Raw genomic sequence first — 21,383 nt, forward strand, 5'->3', positions numbered from 1 at the left:
GTCTTAAAAGTAGAGGTCTCTTCCCTCCCCCTTTTCCTTCTACCTCCTCCTGCCTTGCCCACCTCTCCCTCTCTCTTATGTCAGAATAACTCCTTTCATCACCATGCTCAGGAGGCTTGCTTTGGGCCAGCCTCAGAGGTGAGAGGTTATTCTTAGCACTTCAGTAATTCTGTTACCTTTGATTAGATTCATCACAGGCCAAGCCCCATTCCCTAGCACAAAAGTAAAAGTCCACTGTAAAATTAAGACTGTTTTCCTTTCATTTGTTTCATAGTTACTCAGTAATGGGACACTTTGGCATAATGCTCTGTGCCTCAGTTTCCCTCTGAGATAGTAATAGACTTCTCCATATGAATCCCAGTATCACTTTTCTCTTGCCCGTCGCTACTTTACATCAACAGAGGCAATACGGCTCCTGTGCCCCTGGTGAAGTGATACTTGAAAATGTTTGTTATATAAGACATACTTAGCATTACTATTTTGAAAAAACATATCTTGCATACATATTTGATGTGTTGTTTAGGCTCTGCAGAATTAGGGTCATCCTAAATAAAGGTAGAACATAGATAGACATTGGAGGCTCTTCAGGCTGGTAGCTGAGGATGCTGAGAAGACTTTGAAATTTCCTGCCATTGAAGAAAACCCTTGGGGTTGGGAGCATGAGCACTGTTTTGGTTGTGCTGTAATGATTTAAGCAAACTGAACATTAAATCTGGAAGAAGCCGCACAGGGCATCCAGTCCTGCCCTCTCCACTGTAAGTTTAGGAACCTGAGGCCAGAAATATTAAGGGGTTTCTCCAAAGTTAGTGTCAGAGATGGAAGTAGGTCCCAAGTCTTCCTGGGTTTCCATTCAGTGCTCTTTTTTTCCAGCATACATCATGCAAGTTCATGCTACTGGATGTGTACCATGATTACTGTATCACAATTTCTCATTGATCTTTTTCCAATGAGCATTTTATTGACAATTAGCTATAAAGAAAATAATAAAAAAACTAGAGAGGATCTGATCTCTGTATTTAGTGAAATACATAGGACCACAAATACCACTTTGAATAAAGTAGTTTGGCCTCAGGGTACCTGGATGGCTCAGTTGGTTAAGGGTCAGACTCTTGATTTCTGCTCAGGTCATGATCTCAGGGTTGTGAGATCGAACCCCATGTCAGGCTCCAAGCTGGAGGCTTTCTCTCCCCTTCTGCCGCTCCTCACTCTATACTGTCTCTACTTAATTAACTAATTAATTAGTTTGGTCTCAAAATAACATGTAGACTCCATGTATGATACTTTTATTCATCTCTTAAGTGCTTCCAACAAACAGGGCATTCAGCAGCATTCAATTAATGACAGATTATTATTCAGGAGTTTAAAAAAGGAAGGTGCTGTAAAATTCAGAAAGAAATAAATGTTGCTAGACCAGATGCAATTAAAGGTAATAGAATTTAGACTAGAGTAAATCTGTGTTCCTAAATCAAGCAAGAGAACAGAGCATTTCTAAAGTGATTATATTATTCCTAAGAGAAAGTTATCTAATACAAGAGGCTGTTTAAGGAAGATTTGATGAAAATAGAATGCCTTTCAATTAATGAAATGAAGGAAAAAATTTGCCACTGGAGGCGGATTACAGAATGGTAGTATTTTAAATATTTAATGCTCAGAACTAGGCCCACAGATACATTGACCTTGAAGGCAACATTTAAATATGGACTTAGTTATTATAAACAAAGAAAGACAAATTCCATATGATTGCACTTCAGTGTGGAGGAGGGTTACTGGATAAGAGGTGGATGGGGGGGAATAGGTTAAATGGGTGATGGGGGTTAGGGAAGGCACCTGTTATGATCACTGGGTGTTGTATGTAAATGATGAATCACTAAATTCTACACCTGAAACTAATACTACACTGTGTTAACTGAAATTCAAATAAGAACTTAAAAAACATTAAAAAATGAATAAATAAAAAGCAGAAACAGACACATAAATACAGAGAGCAAGACTGATGGTTGCCAGCAGGATGGTGTGGAGAGGAATGGATAAAATGGGTGAAGAGATGTGGGGAATGCAGGCTTCCAGTCACAGAATGAATAAGTCTTGGGAATAAAAGGTACAAAAGTAGGGAATATAGTTAATCGTATTGTAATAATACTGTTTGGGGGTCGGTGGCCGCTACACTTGTGAGCACAGCATTAATGTATACAGAGATGTTGAATTATGTCGTCCACCTGAAACCAACATAACTTTGTGTGTCACTTATACTTCAATAAACTTTTTTACCTTATTTTATTATTTTTTTAAAGATTTATTCATGAGAGACACACAGAGAGAGAGAGAGGCAGAGACATAGGCAAGGGGAGAAGCAGGCTCGCTGCTGGGAGCCTGATGCAGGACTTGATCCCAGGATCCCAGGATCACTCCCTGAGCCAAAGGCAGATGCTCAACCACTGAGCCATTCAGGCGTCCCTCAATAATTTTTTTTTTTTTTAAAGGAAGGAAAAAAGAATATGCGTAGAGCACCAGAATAATAAAAGAGAAATTAAAGGTTAAAAATATAGATAGATAACTGTGGACTTAGTTATACTAAGGTTTGGTGATGCGGTGAAGAACTTCTTGTCAAGCCTTCCTATTCACGGGCTTGACTGGCCCAAAAGCTAGATAAGACTCAGTTCCAGAGGGAAAATGTAAATTATTTCAGAAATAGGGTGTCATGGTGATAATAGCTCACATTTATGTTCTACTTTATTATTGACAAAGACCTTTTGTAGATTACCTCAATTGTTACTTAGAATAACCCTGACTTCATAATAATGTGGTTGCCCTAAAATTGCTGTCCCATTTTACAGACGAGAAACAGGCCCAGAGAGACGGTGTGGCTTGCCCAAGGCTATGTCTTGAGGATGTAGGATGTAGCGGAGGCCAAACCCAATCCCAGGTCTCTTAGTCCCCAGCCTGGTGTTCCCAGCCACACCTGTGCCTGTCTTTTAGCAGGTTTCCCTAACTGCAGGCATAGGGGGACATGAGGGAGAATTGTCAGGCTCTCCTCAGCCCTGCCTTGCGGCCTCCTGGAAAAGATCTGTACCTTCTTGTTGATACCAGAACCACCCTCTAACCCTTTAGCCCTGTGCATCCAGTAAATTGTCAGCTCCACAATACCCCCGCGGATGTTTAGCTTCAGCTGTGCAATCCTTGGTATGTACTATAGGCATTGCCTAGTTTCATGATTTGCAGTCCTCAGGAAGCTTCGACCCTTAGCTGTGGCTTTCCCCCTTGTCTTTAAGAAGGTGATGGAAAAGCTGTGGAAGCAGCAGAAATTGTGGTGTGGATACTGAGTGCAGGGAAGCTGAAAGGAGGACATCCTGATGCCGAGATGTTGCCCTGAGGAGACCACACTTCAGTCAGGGGGCCTCGTATTTCCTTTTCTACTCACCCTTTATGCTTTATCTCAGTAATTGTTTTTTATGTCTTTTTTGATTGATTGATTGCAACTCTAATTATCATGGGTTACATCTGGATGTACAAAGGTGTAACTATATGATAGGTATAAAAATGGACTTTAAAAATTATTATGCAAATATCTGACTCTTATCTCAGGTTTTATTGCTAAAAACTGTAGGTCTGCTTGACCCAAGGCTTAGGACACTTAGACTCTTTCCCCCTGTCATCAGCCACCACCTTCTCCGACTTTGTGATTCCTCCTCCTACCAATAAGTGCCACTCTGCTCACAGAGTGAAAAAGCCATTTAATCAGTAAAATTATGAGTGAAGTGAACTTTATAGAGCAGAGGAATTTTTAGTAAAGGGTAAACGTAACAGAAAGGACAGAGTGCCTTTACTCTCGCACTCTCTGATTGTGGCAGTCATGCTGTGACATCACTGGTGGCTGCAAGCAGGAGAGATCATGGTGGCATTGAGAGACTACATACGGTCGGCTGCGTGCTTCAGATACTCTCAGGGCTCAGATTCTTATCCAGTGCTCTACTAGATGCCAGGCAGCCATGTAGGTGCTGAAGACACAGTCGTGAGTAAAGCAGATAAACCTCTCTCACACATGGAGCTTATTTACTAAAGGATAGGCAGATAGTAGAGTACAAGTTGGTGTGGCTGGAGAAGTGTGACCACGAAGAGCCACAGATGATTCAAGAGGGTTGGGTTCTGGAAGACCAAAATGAGGAGTTGGGATTTTATTTGAAATGAGAGAAGAATTATTGAGCAAGGAAGATTTTTTAAATCTCTTTTGAAGGAAATTAATGTTTTATGTCTTCAGAAGGCCCCACTGGCTACAATAAGTCACGGACTTATTGCAAAGATGGAAAGAGGCTTCACCTCAAATGTGAAGTCCTCTTGATTGGTAGTTTCTGTTTACACCACTGGGTTGAGAAGTTTCTATAATGGCAATTCTTGAAACTATGCTCACACCAGTTAGCATAGATGCCATAAACATGACAGATAGAGCTAACCAAGGATGTAATATGAAATAAGTCATAGAAGTGGCCAGTGCTGTAAAATAAAAATAAAGGGGTGCCTGGGTGGCTCAATCGGTTAAGCATCTGACTCTTAATTTCAGCTCAGGTCATGATCTCAGGGTAGTAAGATCGAGCTCCACATCCAGCTCCACACTCAGCAGAGTCTGCTTGAGATTCTCTCTTCTCCTTTTGCCCCTTCCCCTCCTTGTGTATGCTCTAGATGAAGGAAGGAAGGAAGGAAGGAAGGAAGGAAGGAAGGAAGGAAGGAAGGAAGGAAGGAAGGAAGGAATAGAATTCTTAAAAACATTTTAAGAAGTAGGGATCCCTGGGTGGCACAGCGGTTTGGCGTCTGCCTTTGGCCCAGGGCGTGATCCTGGAGACCCGGGATCGAGTCCCACGTTGGGCTCCTGGTGCATGGAGCCTGCTTCTCCCTCTGCCTGTGTCTCTGCCCCTCTCTCTCTGTGACTGTCATAAATGAATAAAAAAAAATAAATAAATTTCCTCTTTTAAAAAAAACATTTTAAAAAGTAATGGCCAATAACTTGATAATCCCTCAAACCTGTAAAATAACAATTCCATTCCTCCCCAGTAGGCAGACCTATGGGGAGGAAATACCTTTATGAATCGCAGAAACCCATTTCATTGCAAAGTGTCCCCATCTGTACTGATTTTCTCTGTATCTGCTTGAAGAATTTCCCATGTGTTTTCACTAGAGGGCATCAGTAATGATGAAGACTAGCAGAGTGTCTAGAAACTACCAGAGAAAATATAATAAGATTACAATTTCAAGGAGAAATGAAATACTTCTGATTGCAGCCTTATCAAAACAAAACAGAACAAAATCCTAAGTAGGCTGGTTTTATTACTCTCACTCTTAGAATTTTGTAAAAACTTTGTTGGGGCATTATCCACACCTCATCTCACCAAGGTTAATATGGCATGCCAGTCACCAAATAAAGATTTCTCCATTTTTTTCAATAATCCTACTGCCCCCAACCCCACAGAAAATAACTAAAATCCTTACATAATGCCCAATGTGTGTGATTTGGTTAAAATCATGTCTAAGAAAAGAATTAGAAATTCAGCCTAAGAGTAAGAGCAGAATCAAATGAAGACATGGAACATTTTCAAGGAATGAAAGAATTGTCAGCTCTTTAAAACTGGCATACTTCAGTTATATACTATTCACAGTACCAGAAACCAGTCATACACTTGTTATCCCTTCCTTTATTTGTAATGTGATGTCTTATATTTATCCTGCACACAGTAGATGCCAGCAAATGTAGAACTAGAGATCTATGCATTGCAAAATGTCCTTCATGCTCCTGTTCCTGAACTTTTAAATATCTTACCAAAACTTGAAAAATCAAGATCTTAGGAAGCAGAACAGGGAATTGGAAACTTAGATTTAAAACAAGACAAGTTGATTCCTGCATTCAAGTTGGGTCTTGACCACAGTACCTTGAGTACTGTGGCCCCAGGAAAGGAGTGGGACACCCCCCCCCCCCCGCCTCCTCCAGGCCTAAGCTTTGCACAGTTAACCCTTCTGAGCAGTAATTGCACACCACTATGACAGATTCACAACTAAGTGATTGAACCAAAGGTGGGATGAAGGTAGGGTTTTTTCTTTTCTGTCCCTGGGACATTAGAGGCACACAGAGAACACGCTTAAAATCTATGAATTTGTGTACAATTTTCAGCATTTGAAAATTGTTAGAAACAGAGTAATAACTGAAAATTGAAGTGCTAGTTGGTTAGTGATGCTATTTGCATTGTATAGTTTTTGACTGTTTGCCAAATGCTTTCAAAATGTGAATTATCTCAGGAGGTCCTCCTAAGACGGCAGGTAGGCAGGAAGAGGAATGTAGCTGACAGTCGTGTGGAAAGCTGCACAAGGTGGAACTGGGCCAGACCCGCACGAGGTTCTGGTCTTTCTGCACATCTCTTTGGAACAACATCTATGAAATAGTGCTCTTCCTATGACGAGAAACAGGAAGAACTCAATGCCACAGACAGATCTCAAACCTCCACTGTGTCGATACCACTGACATCCATCATTCATGCCAAATATCATATCCATGGGGTGAGAAGCATGCCCCAGTCCTAAAGTGGGGGAGGAGAAGGGTCAAGAAGGAAGAGTTGCTGAATAATAATCTAATCTCCCATACTAGGGTTTATGACTTATAGGCTTACCAGCTACTCTTGGCTAAGATAAGTGAATCACAGCCTTGGTTGATTTAAAACACTCTTTTGGGCCATTATTGTAGGGATCATGCAAGACAAATATACATGACTATGGGATAATAACTTTTGCTGGTATTGAGATAGAAGGAAAAAAATCTTGATTTATTTATGATGCAAGTAATATTTTACTCCCAAATATTCAAGTAAGACATGATAAACTGGCTACTAATGATTGGCTAGGTTTTAAGAGCTGATGAAATTTCCTTCACTTGATCTCAGAACATCTTCGTGGCTAACACAATAATGTTTGCAATGGAAATTATTAAGAAAGAACATAACCATGTAGATACATAGATGCTTTCACCTCTACAGCCAGCTTTGTAAATCCAACTAATGATCTCTTGATTGTTGAAAAGGACAATTGCTAGTCTCTCAGTGCTAATCCTTTTTCTCCACTAATGCATTATAATCAGAGATTTACATATAAGGAGTTAGAAGAGTATTGAAGTGTCTGTTTTTCTTCATTTAACTATTGCCTCAAAAGGGGTACTTTAGGATAGCTTAGGTGTTTACCCTCCCTAAAGTGACACTGCTTTCAATATACAATATGTCTGCCATATATATATATATATATATATATACATATATATGACTTCACAGTACAAGATGTTCAGGTTTTCAAGCATATCAATAATTGTGATAGTACTAAGAGCTAGCTGGTATCATGCATCAGACACTCTTATCAGCTCTTGAGATCCATTTCCTTATTGAACACTCAGAGTAAGTCTTCGAGGTAAGTCCTACTGTTACTCCCATCTGTAATATAGAGAAACTGAGGCACCAAAAGTTTTTTTTCTTTTTTTTTTTTAAAGTATTATGTCCAAGGTTACCAGAACTTGGAAGACATTGTCTGGCATTTCATGTGAATATAAAACAGATTTGTTCTCTTAGACAAAAGGTTAAGCCATGACAGCATATGGAAAGTTCATTGGAAGTGGGGAGAATATTGTTTGTGGCATATTTTTTCAAGACTGTTTTTTAAGAGCCCTTTTAGGTTCACAGCAAAACTGAGCAGAAGGTGTAGAGATTTCCCATATACACCCTGTCTGCATACAGTCACAGCCTCCTGGTATCAATATACTCCACAAGAGTGGGACATCTGTTATAATCGCAGACCCTTTATTGACCCATCATTATAACCCAGAGTTCATGGTTTACATTAGAGTTTACTCCTGGTGAACATTGTACCTTCTCTGGGTTTGGACAAATGAATAATGACATGTATTCACCATTACAGTGTCATACAGAGTAATTTCACAGCCCTGAGAAATCCTCTGTGCTCTGCCCCCTGCTCCCTTCCTCTGCCCTAACCCTGGCAACCACTGATCTTTTTACTGTCTCAGTAGTTTTGCCTTTTCCAGAATGTCATGTAGTTGGAAGTGTGCATGTTTTGCATTGCTGGTCAAGGAGCTTCGTGATCTGTTTGTGCTGCTGCTGGCTTTGTGCATTGTTGAGGTCAAACTTCAAGTCTCTTTCAACAGAGACACAGAGGGGTGTCATGGTATAATGACTAAGAGCATGGACTCCACATCTAGACTGGCTGGGCTCAAATCCCAGCTCTGCCACTTGTGAACTGTGTACCACGGACAAGGTGCCCAGCGTCTCACTACCTCAGTTCTCTGTGTGTAAGATGGGAGATGACCATGGCCCCTCCCCCATAGTGCTGTCATAAGTACTAAACGAGTGCATATTTGCATACTGCTTAATATACAGAAAATGTTTGCTATCTATCAAATAGGCTTGGGTATCCCAGCTCCTTGGTAATGAAGAGTAGACTGGCAGCAGAGTCCTCCTTTAGCCTGTGCCATTCACCTGTGCCACTAGCTTGCATCTTGGCCTCAAAGTGACTCAACCTTCCAATCTCAGTTTACTCATGTGTGAAATGAAGTGGTTAGACTCCCTGGTCGCTCCCACTACCCCTGAAGGGGCTGAGCTCTCTCTTCCTGATTTCTTTCTCCCTTAGGATACTTTAGATGAAGGGATGGGTGGGGACACATGGAGAATGAGACCAAGATCTTTCTTATCCTTTCTTTTCTGGGAACTGTAAAGATACGCTATTGTTTGTGAATAGTACACTTTACACTTTTATAAATGCCTGTGATTAAACTTTTCTAGAGAAAAACCTCCTATGGAAAAGAGGAGTGTTCTGTGTCTTAGGTTGGATAGTTTGAAGACCGCATCAGGGAATATGCACTCACAAAGCCACATTTACATGTCTGCCCAAAAAGCCAAACCATCAGAAGTAAAACTAACGAATATAGTAGAACTTTTGTTTCTAGAAGTTGCTCAGGGATTACTCAGTTTAAAATACACACCATTGGGAGTTAAAAGATGATTTGCTGCAGCCAGGGCAAGTCAGGGTGCTTCAATATCCTCTTTGCCTGTCTGAAGGTGGCTGCCTAGCATTTTGAGGTAGCCCTTTGGGTGACAGCATCAGGGCATGCAATCCTGTTCAGCATTAATCTGTCATGTCAGAGCCTCTCGCTGATAACACTGGAGCTGTGTCAAATCTCAGCAGTTATGTGTTTGGAGGCCATCACGTGTGTTAAAGCTGTGACTTGCAGTTATGCAAACATACACATTATTTCTAAAATGCCCGTTTGGGTCATTCTGCTTTTTTGCAATTGAGATATCTAAAATCCCAATATTTTGAAACAAGGTTATATCCCTGTCTGTCTGGGGTAAACTCTCATCTTCTGCACTATATGAAGGTGAGGGGCAGCCCAGGTGGCTCAGCGGTTTAGTGCCGCCTTCGGCTCGGGGTGTGATCCTGGAGTCCCAGGATTGAGTCCCGCACTGGGCTCCCTGCATGGAGCCTGCCTTTCCCTCTGCCTGTGTGTGTGTGTGTGTGTGTGTGTGTGTGTGTGTGTGTGATGAATAAATAAATAAATCTAAATATATATATATATATATATATATATATATAAAAGAAGGTGAAGCCTTCATGAAAATTCTTTTTTTTTTTAATTTTTTTTAAATTTTTTATTTATTTATGATAGTCACAGAGAGAGAGAGAGGCAGAGACACAGGCAGAGGGACAAGCAGGCTCCATGCACCGGGAGCCTGATGTGGGATTCGATCCCGGGTCTCCAGGATCGCGCCCTGGGCCAAAGGCAGGCGCTAAACAGCTGCGCCACCCAGGGATCCCCTTCATGAAAATTCTTGTGCATGCTTGTCAATATAGTTTTCTTCTATTGATGATCTGTTAATATTGGTATCATGACTTATGTAGGTTGCCTATGACCGCACATGTTTTATGCACTACTGTATATCCACAGTGCCTAGAACAGGGCCTGGCAAACAGTAGACACACGATAAATATTTGTAGAATAAGTGAGAGAATGAATACTCATGCCTCCTGTCCTAAAGGATTTAAGGATATTATATGATACATAAACAAGTAATAAGGGTGATTGTTTGAAATCTTACCAGCATGATTCATAACTATGTTTGTTGTTCACCTTCTAAAGGACCAAAGGCTTTTTGCTTCACTGAAACAATCCTGAGAAAGGCCTCAGGCTCACTACCTCTGCTAGGTGGTAGGATGACCACAGCTTTTTGCTGAAATTATTACTACTTTCTTACAAGCTCAGTAAGAAAGAGTAAATGTATTTGTTAAAATGTAAAATAATCCTAAAGATTTTAAATTGTGAATACTTGAATATATGGTTTAGCAGAGTTAATTATCAAGCACATCTGACATTTCCTGTGGCATTTGGAAATGTTCATTTTTATACTGACTTATAAAATACTTGTTCCGTGATATTATACTGGATGATATTAGATGTATTTACAAAAGACATACTAAAGTCTTAGATTTTTAAGATCTCGTGTCTATTGCCACCCCTACTTCGCCACCCCTTCCCCCAAAAGAAGGAAAATCGTTAGCTTACAAATCCTGATATCACCTCTCGAGGCCTTTGAACATACTTGACGTTTTTAATTGGTCGGTTGATGTAACTATTTACTCACATGCTTTCCTGTTATTGAAGTTAGAAACACGACAGTGTCCCAGAAGATACAAAGCAGAAAATTGGCAAGAAGGAAATGAGGGGAATAAAAATTGAAATTGTTTTCAATATCAACGATATAAATCGTTTTATATAGTACCTGCCTATAAGCAAATGAGTACATTCTAGTTCAGGTTTTTCTCTTCGTGTGGGTTAAAGTTGGCTTTCCTAATGCCTCAGAGCATTGCAGTTTTCTTTCTTTTAAGCTGGAAAGCTAGCATGCATGACATTGTTTTCCAGTTGTTTTCCTGTGGAATTTCAACGACTTGCAGCACATAAGCATTGGCAGTTTGAGGGAAAACCTTTCCAGGTCTCTGTCCTCCCACCCCCACATCACGCAGCGTAGCAAGTGATTTCTTCTGTGCCAGCTCTCCTCCCTGGTCTCCCACCGCGTGTGATCATCCTTTGCAGTGTCCCTGCAATAAGAGAAGGTGAAAATCTGCCTGCAGGTTTAAATTAATTGCACTCCTCAGTTATGCTCAGAGTTAGCCAGTGCTTTCAATCATAACATTCTAAACTTCTAGTTTAAACGTAATTGGAAAGAGAAAGCTGACATTGAAGTCATAACTGACAGAGTAAACTTAACTAAAGCAGAACAGTGTAAAACGCTCGTATGCAAATAACTTGAATATCTGATAAAATTATTCATAGGCAGTTGAATATTTTATTAACGAAACCTATTACTGATTTGGAGCACCGGATTCCAGCACCTTTTTGTTTTTAAAACTTCCACGACTAATTATATTGTGTTTGCTCTAATGGAACATCACTTTTATTCGTAATGGAAATCGTTTTGGAAATACAGTTTTTTCGTAATTATACATGTAATGCATGTTCATGGCAAAAAAAAAAATGTTAGAGCCACCTCCACTTGAAATTGTGTACTTTGGCAGTTAAGATCTGAAAGGTGTTGGATATAAGAGAGCAGCTCCTGTGTTTTACTGGGGCTAGCTTCAGATACTTGAGTTTATCCTGTCTTCATTTGGAAAAGAAACAGATGCACTTAGTGGCTCTGCCTCTAGGCTCCCAAGGGACTGTGTCCATATCCACATTGCAGCACTGTTCACCCTGTATTTGTAATTCTATATTTACATTTCTATGCCACTGAACTATAACCAGGACGTTCACCCATTTCTACATGTCCAGCACAGCTCCTGGCACCTACACAGGTGGCCAGGTAACATTTGCTAAAAGAATTGAGAGTTTATGCAGATAGTGATGGAAAGTAAACACAGGAAGACTTTATTCTTTCTTATTTTTTCTACTTTCCTATGGTGTGTTTCAATTTGGGCTCTTTAATGCACAGCTAAATCTGACATATTGCATTTCTGGAAAAAAAATTTCTATTAACATATCCTGTCAAACTCTAAATAGAGGCAATTTTTAGAACTAATATTTATGTGCAGTCATTAATTGCTAAGAATAATAATTTACTTGTAAATGCAAGATTGTATTAATTTTATCTGTAATGGAATTCTTGTTCCTCCTGAAATCATAGCAAATTATTAAAATTGCTTTGTGGGTAGTACAAAGTTAAGGAGATCAAATTTGTTTTACATGAACATTTGGTGTAATTAATTTTTAAAATATGTCTTGCTTTTTTTAATACCAGACTGTAGATAATAATAATTTTTTAAAAGACCTTTATGAAAAGAGCTGTTGTTCCCATTTTTCCTTTCTTTGTCAGTTAATCCTCAAACCTAGAATATGCCTTTAAATTTCTGCTCTACACCAACTGGCTGAATTATGTTGTGACTTTTTAATGCAGTCTAGTAGAGAACGAACTCAGACATTAGATGTTCTTTCGAGACTTTTAATTCATAATTGTTGGTAAGCACTTTCACCTACCTATAGCTTTTAGAACAATGGATATTTGTGATCAGACCTAGTCTTTGGCAAATGCATGCCATTAGAGCGTAATGACTAGTGTCTGCACTGATTGATCAGAGTCCATGCCTTGCAGGTTATTAAATATTTTAACAATTATCTGAGCTTGAATGATGACTCTGAAACTCCATGTAAACTTTCAGTACTTCTGAATCATCCTGGAAAGATACTTATATTTTCAGGGTAATAGCTGAGTTGAATATAAAATTCTAAATCTTTGAAACTTGGAAATTGGAGATCAGTAAATGCTCTATTCGTCATCTTAACCCCTATCTTTCTGTCATACCCTATATCCAATCATCAGTAAATCTTATTGGGCTACCTTTCAACAAGTTGCAGACTGACAACCCCTTCTTACTGCTGTCACTCTGTTTCTGTAGCCCAAAGCACATCATCTTCCTCCTGTGTAGTGTTGGTTGTTGTTTTTTCTTTCTTTTTTTTTTTTTTTAAGATTTTATCTATTCATTTGAGATAGAGAGATAGCGAGAGAGCACAAGTGGGGAGGAGAGGGAGAAGCAGACTCCCTGCTGAGCAGGGAACCCGATGTAGGGCTCAAACCCAGGACCCTGAGTTCATGACCTGAACTGAAGGCGGACACTTAACTGACTGAGCCACCCAGGCACCCCTTACAGTTTTAAGAAACTTTTCTTGGTCTCCCTGCCTCCATCCTTGCTTCTGATAGCATATTGTTGAAATAGAAGCCAAAATGGTCCTTAAAAGTTGTCTAGATCATGTGTTACAGGCCACAGGGGCTCTAAGAGAGCCAGTTTTCTACTCTTGTACCCCTTCTCTGTCTCAGCCCCCACTTAACTGCTCCAGCCACCCTGTCCTTCAGGCTCACTCCAGCCTTGCGCGTCCCCACTGGAATATGAGCTCCCTGCCGGCATGAAGGCCTCCTGTGTGGTCCCCTTCTATTGCTTCAGCCCCTAAGAAGTATGCCTGACACACAGTAATAAATAGTAATTGAACCAACGAATCATTGCACAGTATCTCCAGTCATTTCTGTTGAGATAAACTCTGTGTTTAGAAATAGGAAGTTGAGTGGGTTCTGACATTTCTTTTCATTCTTCTTATCTAATAGTATTCTTCCATGGGAGATATACCATAACAAAAGCAATATCAATCATTTTGGATTATCTCCTTTAAAAACCTGTCATTAAAAAAAATGAAATAATAAAATAAAATAAAATAAAACCTGCCATTAAAAGCAGACAACACTGAAAAAAGATACCAACCAACATTAAGCAAAAATAAGTCTTTAAGTATTTTTTTTAAAGAATCAAGATCAATACGAAAAAGAAACCATTTAGTTTTTTTGGAGAACATACACACAAATCCTTTCTAAATGGGAAGACACACCATATTCTTATGTGCAAAGATTTTATATCATTCTTTTCAGGTAAGTAGATATTTTAATGAGACCCCAACCAAATTGCCAATGGGAGCTTTACATTTTGTTGATTGACTGTTTTGTTTGAAACTCATCTTCCCTCATCACCTAAAGTGTCCCACTCATACTTGTCAGTCCACATTATATCCCTTTGTTTTACTTTGTTAGAACACTCTTTTTTGCCCACCTCTATTGAGATATAAATTGACATATAACATTGTATAAACTGGGCAGCCCGGGTGGCTCAGCGGTTTAGCGCTGCCTTCAGCCCAGGGTGTGATCGTGGAGACCCGGGATTGAGTCCCATGTCAGGCTCCCTGCATGGAGCCTGCTTCTCCCTCTGCCTGTGTCTCTGCCTCTGTGTGTGTGTGTGTGTGTGTGTGTGTGTGTGTGTGTGTGTGTCTCGTGAATAAATAAATAAAATCTTTAAAAAAATTGTATAAACTTAAGGGGTACAACATAGTGGTTATATATATGTCTATTAGACATTTATATATAATATGAAATGATACCACAGTAAGTTTAGTTAACAGTCTATCACCTCACATAGTTACAGTTTTTGTGGGCCTGTGGTAAGAACTTTTAAGATCTACTCTCTTAGCAGTCTTCAAATACACAATGCAATATTCTTTTTTTAAAAAAAATATTTTATTTATTTATTCATGATAGAGAGAAAGAGGCAGAGACACAGGCAGAGGGAGAAGCAGGCTCCATGCAGGGAGCCCGACATGGGACTCGATCCCAGGACCCCAGGATCACACCCTGGGCCGAAGGCAGATGCTTAAACCGCTGAGCCACCCAGGCTGCCCTTAATGCAATATTCTTAACTAAAGTCACTATGCTTTACATTATATCCCCAGAATTTATCCATTTTATAACTGGAAATTTATATCCTTTGCTTTATATCCATTTCTCAACCTCCCCACCCTTTGTCCTGGCAGCCACTAATCTGTTCTCTGCTATTATGAGTCCAGGATTGTTTTAGATTCTACACATAGGTAAGGTCATACAGTATATATCTTCCTTTGACTTATTTCACTTAGCATAATGCCCTCTGGGCCCCTCCATGTTGTTGCAGATATCAGGATTTCCTTATTTTTTTACGGCTGAATAATATCCATTGCGTATACACATCACATTTTTTCATCCATTCATCTATTAGTGGATACATAGGTTCTTACCATATTGTAATTAATCTTGCAGTGAACATAAGGGTGCATCTTCAAGTTAGTGATTTAATTTCCTTCAGATATATACCCTGGCATGGAATTACTGGATCAGACAGTAGTTGTATTTTTAAGTTTTCAAGGAACCTTCCTACTGTTTTCCAGAGTGGCTGTACCAATTTACATTCCCACCAACAATGTATAAACATTCCTCTTCCTCCACATTCTTGCCAGCACTTGTTATCTTGTCTTTTTGATACTAGCCATTCTGACTGGTATGAGGTGACATCTCATTGTGGTTTTGATTGGTGATGTTGAGCACCTTTTCATGTACTTGTTGGCCAGTTGAGTATCTTCTTTGCAAAAATGTCTATTCAGGTGCTTTTCCCACTTATTAATTAGATTATTTGAGTTTTTGCTATTGAGCTGTATGATTATAATATATAAGCCATGTATTTTCGATATTAACCTCTTATTAGATATGTGGTTTGTGAATATTTTCTTCCATTCCGTAGGTTGCTTTTTCATTTTGCTGATGGTTTCTTTTGCTGTGCAGAAGCTTTTAGTTTGTTGTGGTCTCACTTGTTAATTTTTGCTTTTATTGCTTTTGCTTTGGGAATCATACCCATAAAGTCATTGCCAAGACCAATGTCAAGGAGCATTTTTCCTCTGTTTTCATCTGTACATTCAGGTCTTACATTTAAGTCCTTAATCCTTCTTGAGTTAATTTTTGTGCATGATGTAAAATAGTTTCATTCTTTTTTTTGCATGTGAATATTCAGTTTTCCCAGTACCATTTGTTGAAGAAATTATCTTTCCCCCATTGAGTGTTTTGGCTCCCTTGTCAGACATTGCTTGACCATACATGCATGAGTTTAATCCTGGGCTTTCAGGTTTGTTCTGTTAGACTGTGTGTCTGTTTTTATGTCAGTACCATACTGTTTTGATTACTGTAACTTTTTAAGATAGTTTGAAATCAGGAGGTGTAATGCCTCTAGCTTTGTTCTAGACAAAGATTTCTTTGGCTATTCAGGTTCCATACATAGATTAGGATTGTTTTGTTCTCCTTTCTTTAAATATATATTTAAAAAATGCCATTGAAATAGTGATAGGGACTGTATTAGATATAGCTGTACATGATATTAGGTAGTATGAACATTTTACCATTTTCTTCCAATCCATGAACACAGAATTCCTTTCCATTTATTTGTGTCTTCAATTTCTTTCATCAGTGTCTTAATAATTTTCAATGTGCAGATCTTTTATATCCTTGGTTAAGTTTATCCCTAGGCATTTCATTGTTTTTGGTGCTATTATAAATGGAATTTTTCCTTTGTTTCTTTTTCAGATAATTCAGTGTTAATATACAGAAACATAACTGACTCTTGTATATTTTATGTTCTGCAACTGTACTGAATTTGTTTATTGGTGCTAACAGGTTTTTGGTAGAGTCTTTAAGATAATCTGTATATAAAATCATGTCTTCTGCAAAGAGAGACAGTTTTACTTCTTCCTTTTCACTTCAGATGCCTTTTATATCTTTCTCTCCCCGCCCCCCATTTTTCCCTGATTTCTCAGGCTCAGACTTTTAGTAACATGTTGAAGAGGAATGCTGAGAGTGGGCATTCTTGTGGAGAAAGGAAAAACTTACTGCCTTTCAATAATTGAATATGATATTAGCTATGGGCTTGTCAAAAATACTCTTTTTCATGTTGGGGTACATTCCTTTTATACCCAGTTTGTTAAGAGTTTTTATCATGAATGGATATTGAATTTTGTCAAATGCTTTTTCTGCATCTATTGAAATAATCATGTCATTTTTGTTTTTTCTATTAATGTGGTGTACCACATTTATTAATTTGTATGTGTTTAACCATCCTTGCATTCCAGGGATGCATACTATAAAGAGACATTTTTCATTGCTGGAAAATGACAAAATCTGTCAGCATCTATTAAAATGTAAAATGTGTAAACCACTTACTGAGTAGTTCTATATGGAGAAGGCTATCCAGTATAAATGAAAGCATTAGTATACAGAGACAGATGTGCAAGGATATTTATTGAAGCATTGTTTTTAAGGGAAAAAGAACTGGAAACTATTTCAGTTGCCAACAGTAGGAGAATGGTCAAATAACTATGGTACTTCTATTCTATGGAATGTTATACAGTTTTAAAACAATTGTTACATCTATTTTCTTAATTTGAAGGACTATCTGCTATACATTTAAAAAACTCAAAGATTGTTTATTATACAGTCTATTCTACAAATGAAAATAAGATCTATATGTGTGTATATGGGTGGGTTTGTATTTATAAACATAGAGAAATATGTGGAAAGGGACCTACACAAGCCATTAACAATTGCTGTATCTTCAGGAGTCAAAAATAGAGAGGAGAGGAGATTATTAGTATCTGTTCTGTGCTGCTTTATTGTTTAACTTGGTAAAACAAACATCTTAACTTTTAAAATATTATAAAGATAATTCAATGAAAACTGTAACATACATTATAGGACATTGGTAGTTTGGCTTTGAGCCAAACCAAATAAATGTAAGAAAGGAAATGAAAATACCAAATAGTATAAGAAAGAACCAACATGACTATTTGATCAGAGATGTCTTCATAGTGAAAACAGCAGCTCTCACTTCACTAATGTGTCAATGTTCTTCAGACTACTTACTGTTTGAAGGTTCAGAATTTGTGTTTCTTTTCTCGACCCAATTAAAACTTAGTTATTCTAAGAAATAATTACTGGGAAACTGGATTATGAAATAAATCACCCCAACAAAAGAAAACAATGCTTCATTATTTAAAATTTTAAAATCCTCCTGTTTTATTCTTTGCAATTGCCCTATCTAAAGGTGAAGATGTACTGTGGCTAGCATAACCATGGCTAAATCAAACACTATCTTTTAAAAAGTTGAGGGGTTTTTAAACATACGTCTAATATATACATTTGAAACAACATTGTTTATCATTTTTCTTTTTTATTTCAGAACGCTTTACCCTGTACAGCTCTAAAAACCTTAGGCAAGCATGGAATAAGTAAGTCTTTATACAGTTTGTGCTTGTTCTTTGCCTCTCTCTTTCTTTCTTTTCTCTGTCTTTCTCTTAATTCTTAAAACTCTCCAAATAAGTTTGTCTTGACATTTTTTCATTTGCTCATCCAAATATCCATCCATCCATTCATTTAGCCATTAATTAGTTGTTAAGCTCTAACTGTGTGCCAGGCATCAGCCTCAGCCAATGTTATTATATATGAGTTTGAGTTTTTAAAGCAATGTGGCATTGCTTCAGAATTCTAAATCCTAAAATTCATTGTGCTTAATCTTCTTGCAACTAAATTCCAATAAATATTTTAGAAACAGCAAAGTAGCATCTAAGTACAGTATAATGACTGATTCTAATCTAAATAATGTCCATGACAAATTCTGAGCTAGATAAAATTGATCTTTCAATTTTTTTCAGTTTATTGTTCCCTTCAGCCTTGTTGGAAAGCTAAGTACATGTATCACTTTAAATCTATGTGATCTGTTTATTTAATTTCTGTTCTTTCATCTGATCTCATTGAAATAGTTTAATTTATTGGTATTGAAATTTGATGAAATCTGAAGATCTGGGTTTCTCAAGTTATTCAGAGGTCTTTTATTGCAAGCCAGACTGTTAATAAATCATTGAAAGTTGGAAAGCAGAGTGATTGAGTCACTCTCATTAGTTGTGGAGATCATATTTCAAGCATTATGCTGGGAAAAGGTAACTGGAACTGCTTTGATTTCTTTTTTAAAAAATTTAATTTGTTGTAACAAAATTCTGTCTGTGGGGAATTTAGTGTTATTGCCTCAGTTTTTACTCTTATGACATGTTTAATTTTAGACACCATCAATTATAAAATAAAAAATAAGAAAAAACTTTTTTATAATAAAAAATGCCTTTAATTGATGTTGTCAGTAGATCCAGTGGACAGCTTATTATGAGGAACTCATGGAATGAGTTCAGTAAACTCTGCAGTGGTTTATTTGGAAGATTTGGCAGTTTATTTTGGTTAAATTCATACTTAGAAGAGCACTGAAATAATTATTTTTGTCTAACACAAGGCTTTGCATTTGCCATTTGAAGAGTCCATTTGTGATATCTAGAGTCTCCCCTGGGAGGCATGCCCTCTGCTGGGAACATTCTGTGTGTGTTCCTCCACCCTTTTGCCCTTCACCGTCCCCCTCTTTACTGATCAGTGGTCTAACATTTTAATTAAGTGCTTTCATACACCAAGTAATATACACAGTATACAGTTCCTACCTTAATTAAATGATCAAACATATTCTGTTATAATTGCTCAAAAATTTTTGTCCAACCAGATAACCATCTTATAAAACAATTATTTATAAAGCAATTGAATTTCTTTTTTAAAATTTTATTTAAATTCAATTTGACCAATTGATTTTCTGACCCCATCTTTGAAGTCACAGGCATATCTGGCAAATCAACACATAGCATTTGTGGAGAACAGCCATTTCTTTTCTTCAGAGGGGTAGAGCTAGAATGACCTCCAAACTGCCCAGGAAAATAAATGGTAATTCTTATCCACTTGGAATAGTCTATAAGAGATGGGAGTGTCCATAGAGGAGGCTGAATGATATTTCTTCCACTGTCCTTTTGTGGATATGACCCCACTTTGTATATACAGCTGGTCCATTCCCCCCCCATTCGTTTTTGTAGCTTGTATTCAGCACCACCTTTCACTACAAGCCCTCCAGCACACATGCCTTTCTCGTCCAACCATTCCACAGTGACCAGTGGGATGCCTCTCAGAGAAGGTGCTTCTATCCAATTACATTACTCTACCCCAGGAGAAACGAGCTTATTTCACATCTTTCTAAAAGAAAAGTAAAACTGAAATAGTATTCAAGCTTTGCATTGCTTCACTTCATTCTGACCATCTAAGACCTGATGCCTACTTTTCTCTGAGAGGTACTGATCATGTTACAACATCATTAATTTAATTGTTATGTTAATTAATTAATACAATTAATTAATTATGTTGTAATTTCATTAATGGAAATCAGAATGTGCAATCCTCTGGTATTGATGTTTTAGAGACCTTAAAAGCCACGTGCATTGTGCTAAATCTCTAAATTCTTCTTAAAAGATGCTAGGTGTCAGCAAATATGCTTTTGCTTTTGGGGGCAAATAAGAATTCAGGAAATGATTTTTTTGCAACATAAGAACACAGTTTTCTCTTTAAGATATAACTTCCGAGATATTTATTATTTGCATTTCCTGTGAACGTAGAATTTATGATTCTTCTACCAAAACTAAGGTCTAAAATACTAAAGGAAATCTTATATTCTCATGTAAAATCTTTTTAATGAACTGGTGAAACTGTAGTTAATGTCTTTCTTTTCATCTGTAACATTACGGATGCTTTTTTTAAAAAAATAGAATTCAAAAGCATTTAATAAACTGGATCTCACCCTTAGGTGACGTTTAAAACATTTTAGGAAGCCTATTAAAAGCTGAGCTTGAGGTAAGATTTTTCAGTTACAAACATAACTTGTTCAGAGCCATGCTGTTTTTAAGTCACCATAAGTCTTATTTTTTGTTGCCTTATGGATTTAGCTCAGAAAACACTAAGTAATAAAATATCACTAAAAATATTATAAAAATACTACTCTCTGGCATCCCAGTGTCATGCACTGAATCCTTAGAGCCAAGCTGTAGCCTCCAGCCCACAAGACCCCAATGAGATTTAGAGAAAACCAAGAATTCAGAGACATTAATTATATTATTGATTCTTCCTCAAATGGACTTGTGAACTTGGAACCATCGACATTTCAACATCTCTCACTTCGGTGTGGGGTCTAGGCTCAGAAGAACTGCATTTAAAGTCTATTAAGCAAGTGCCAGCTTTCTCCATCCCTGCTAACTAATTTGCTTGTCTACAACCACAATTACAAACATGGAGCAATTGGTAACAGCAGTAATAGGTTCAAAATAAAGTGAACTAATTTGCAAGAACTAATTTGAATTCAGTTTCAATAGATTAATATAAGATGGGTAGGTTAATAAAAAGTAAGTCACTGTTCCAAATTAAGTAGCAATATCTTTAAAAACTCAGCTATTAAAGCTAGTTGATATGTTAACCTACCTAAAGGAGTCAGAGTTTCTTGAGAAATGAAACCTCAAGTTTCTTTGAACAGCTGTAACAAGTGACCCAGTTTATTTGGGGGCCAAGTCT

General features: G+C 37.8%; 1 protein-coding gene across 4 annotated transcripts in view; it reads left to right on the top strand.

The window, feature by feature from the left end:
* Positions 1 to 21,383, top strand: part of CDK14 (cyclin dependent kinase 14) — a 727,523-nt gene that overhangs the window by 583,860 nt on the left and 122,280 nt on the right. For all 4 annotated transcript variants that reach the window (XM_041727412.1, XM_041727410.1, XM_041727411.1 and 1 more), the window contains one exon: positions 18,148 to 18,196. In XM_041727412.1, the coding sequence (XP_041583346.1) occupies positions 18,148 to 18,196 (49 nt within the window). The remainder of the gene's footprint in view (positions 1 to 18,147; positions 18,197 to 21,383) is intronic.

The sequence above is a fragment of the Vulpes lagopus genome, chromosome 13, assembly GCF_018345385.1.
Source record: "Vulpes lagopus strain Blue_001 chromosome 13, ASM1834538v1, whole genome shotgun sequence".
In the NCBI taxonomy this organism is placed as follows: Eukaryota; Metazoa; Chordata; class Mammalia; order Carnivora; family Canidae; genus Vulpes; species Vulpes lagopus.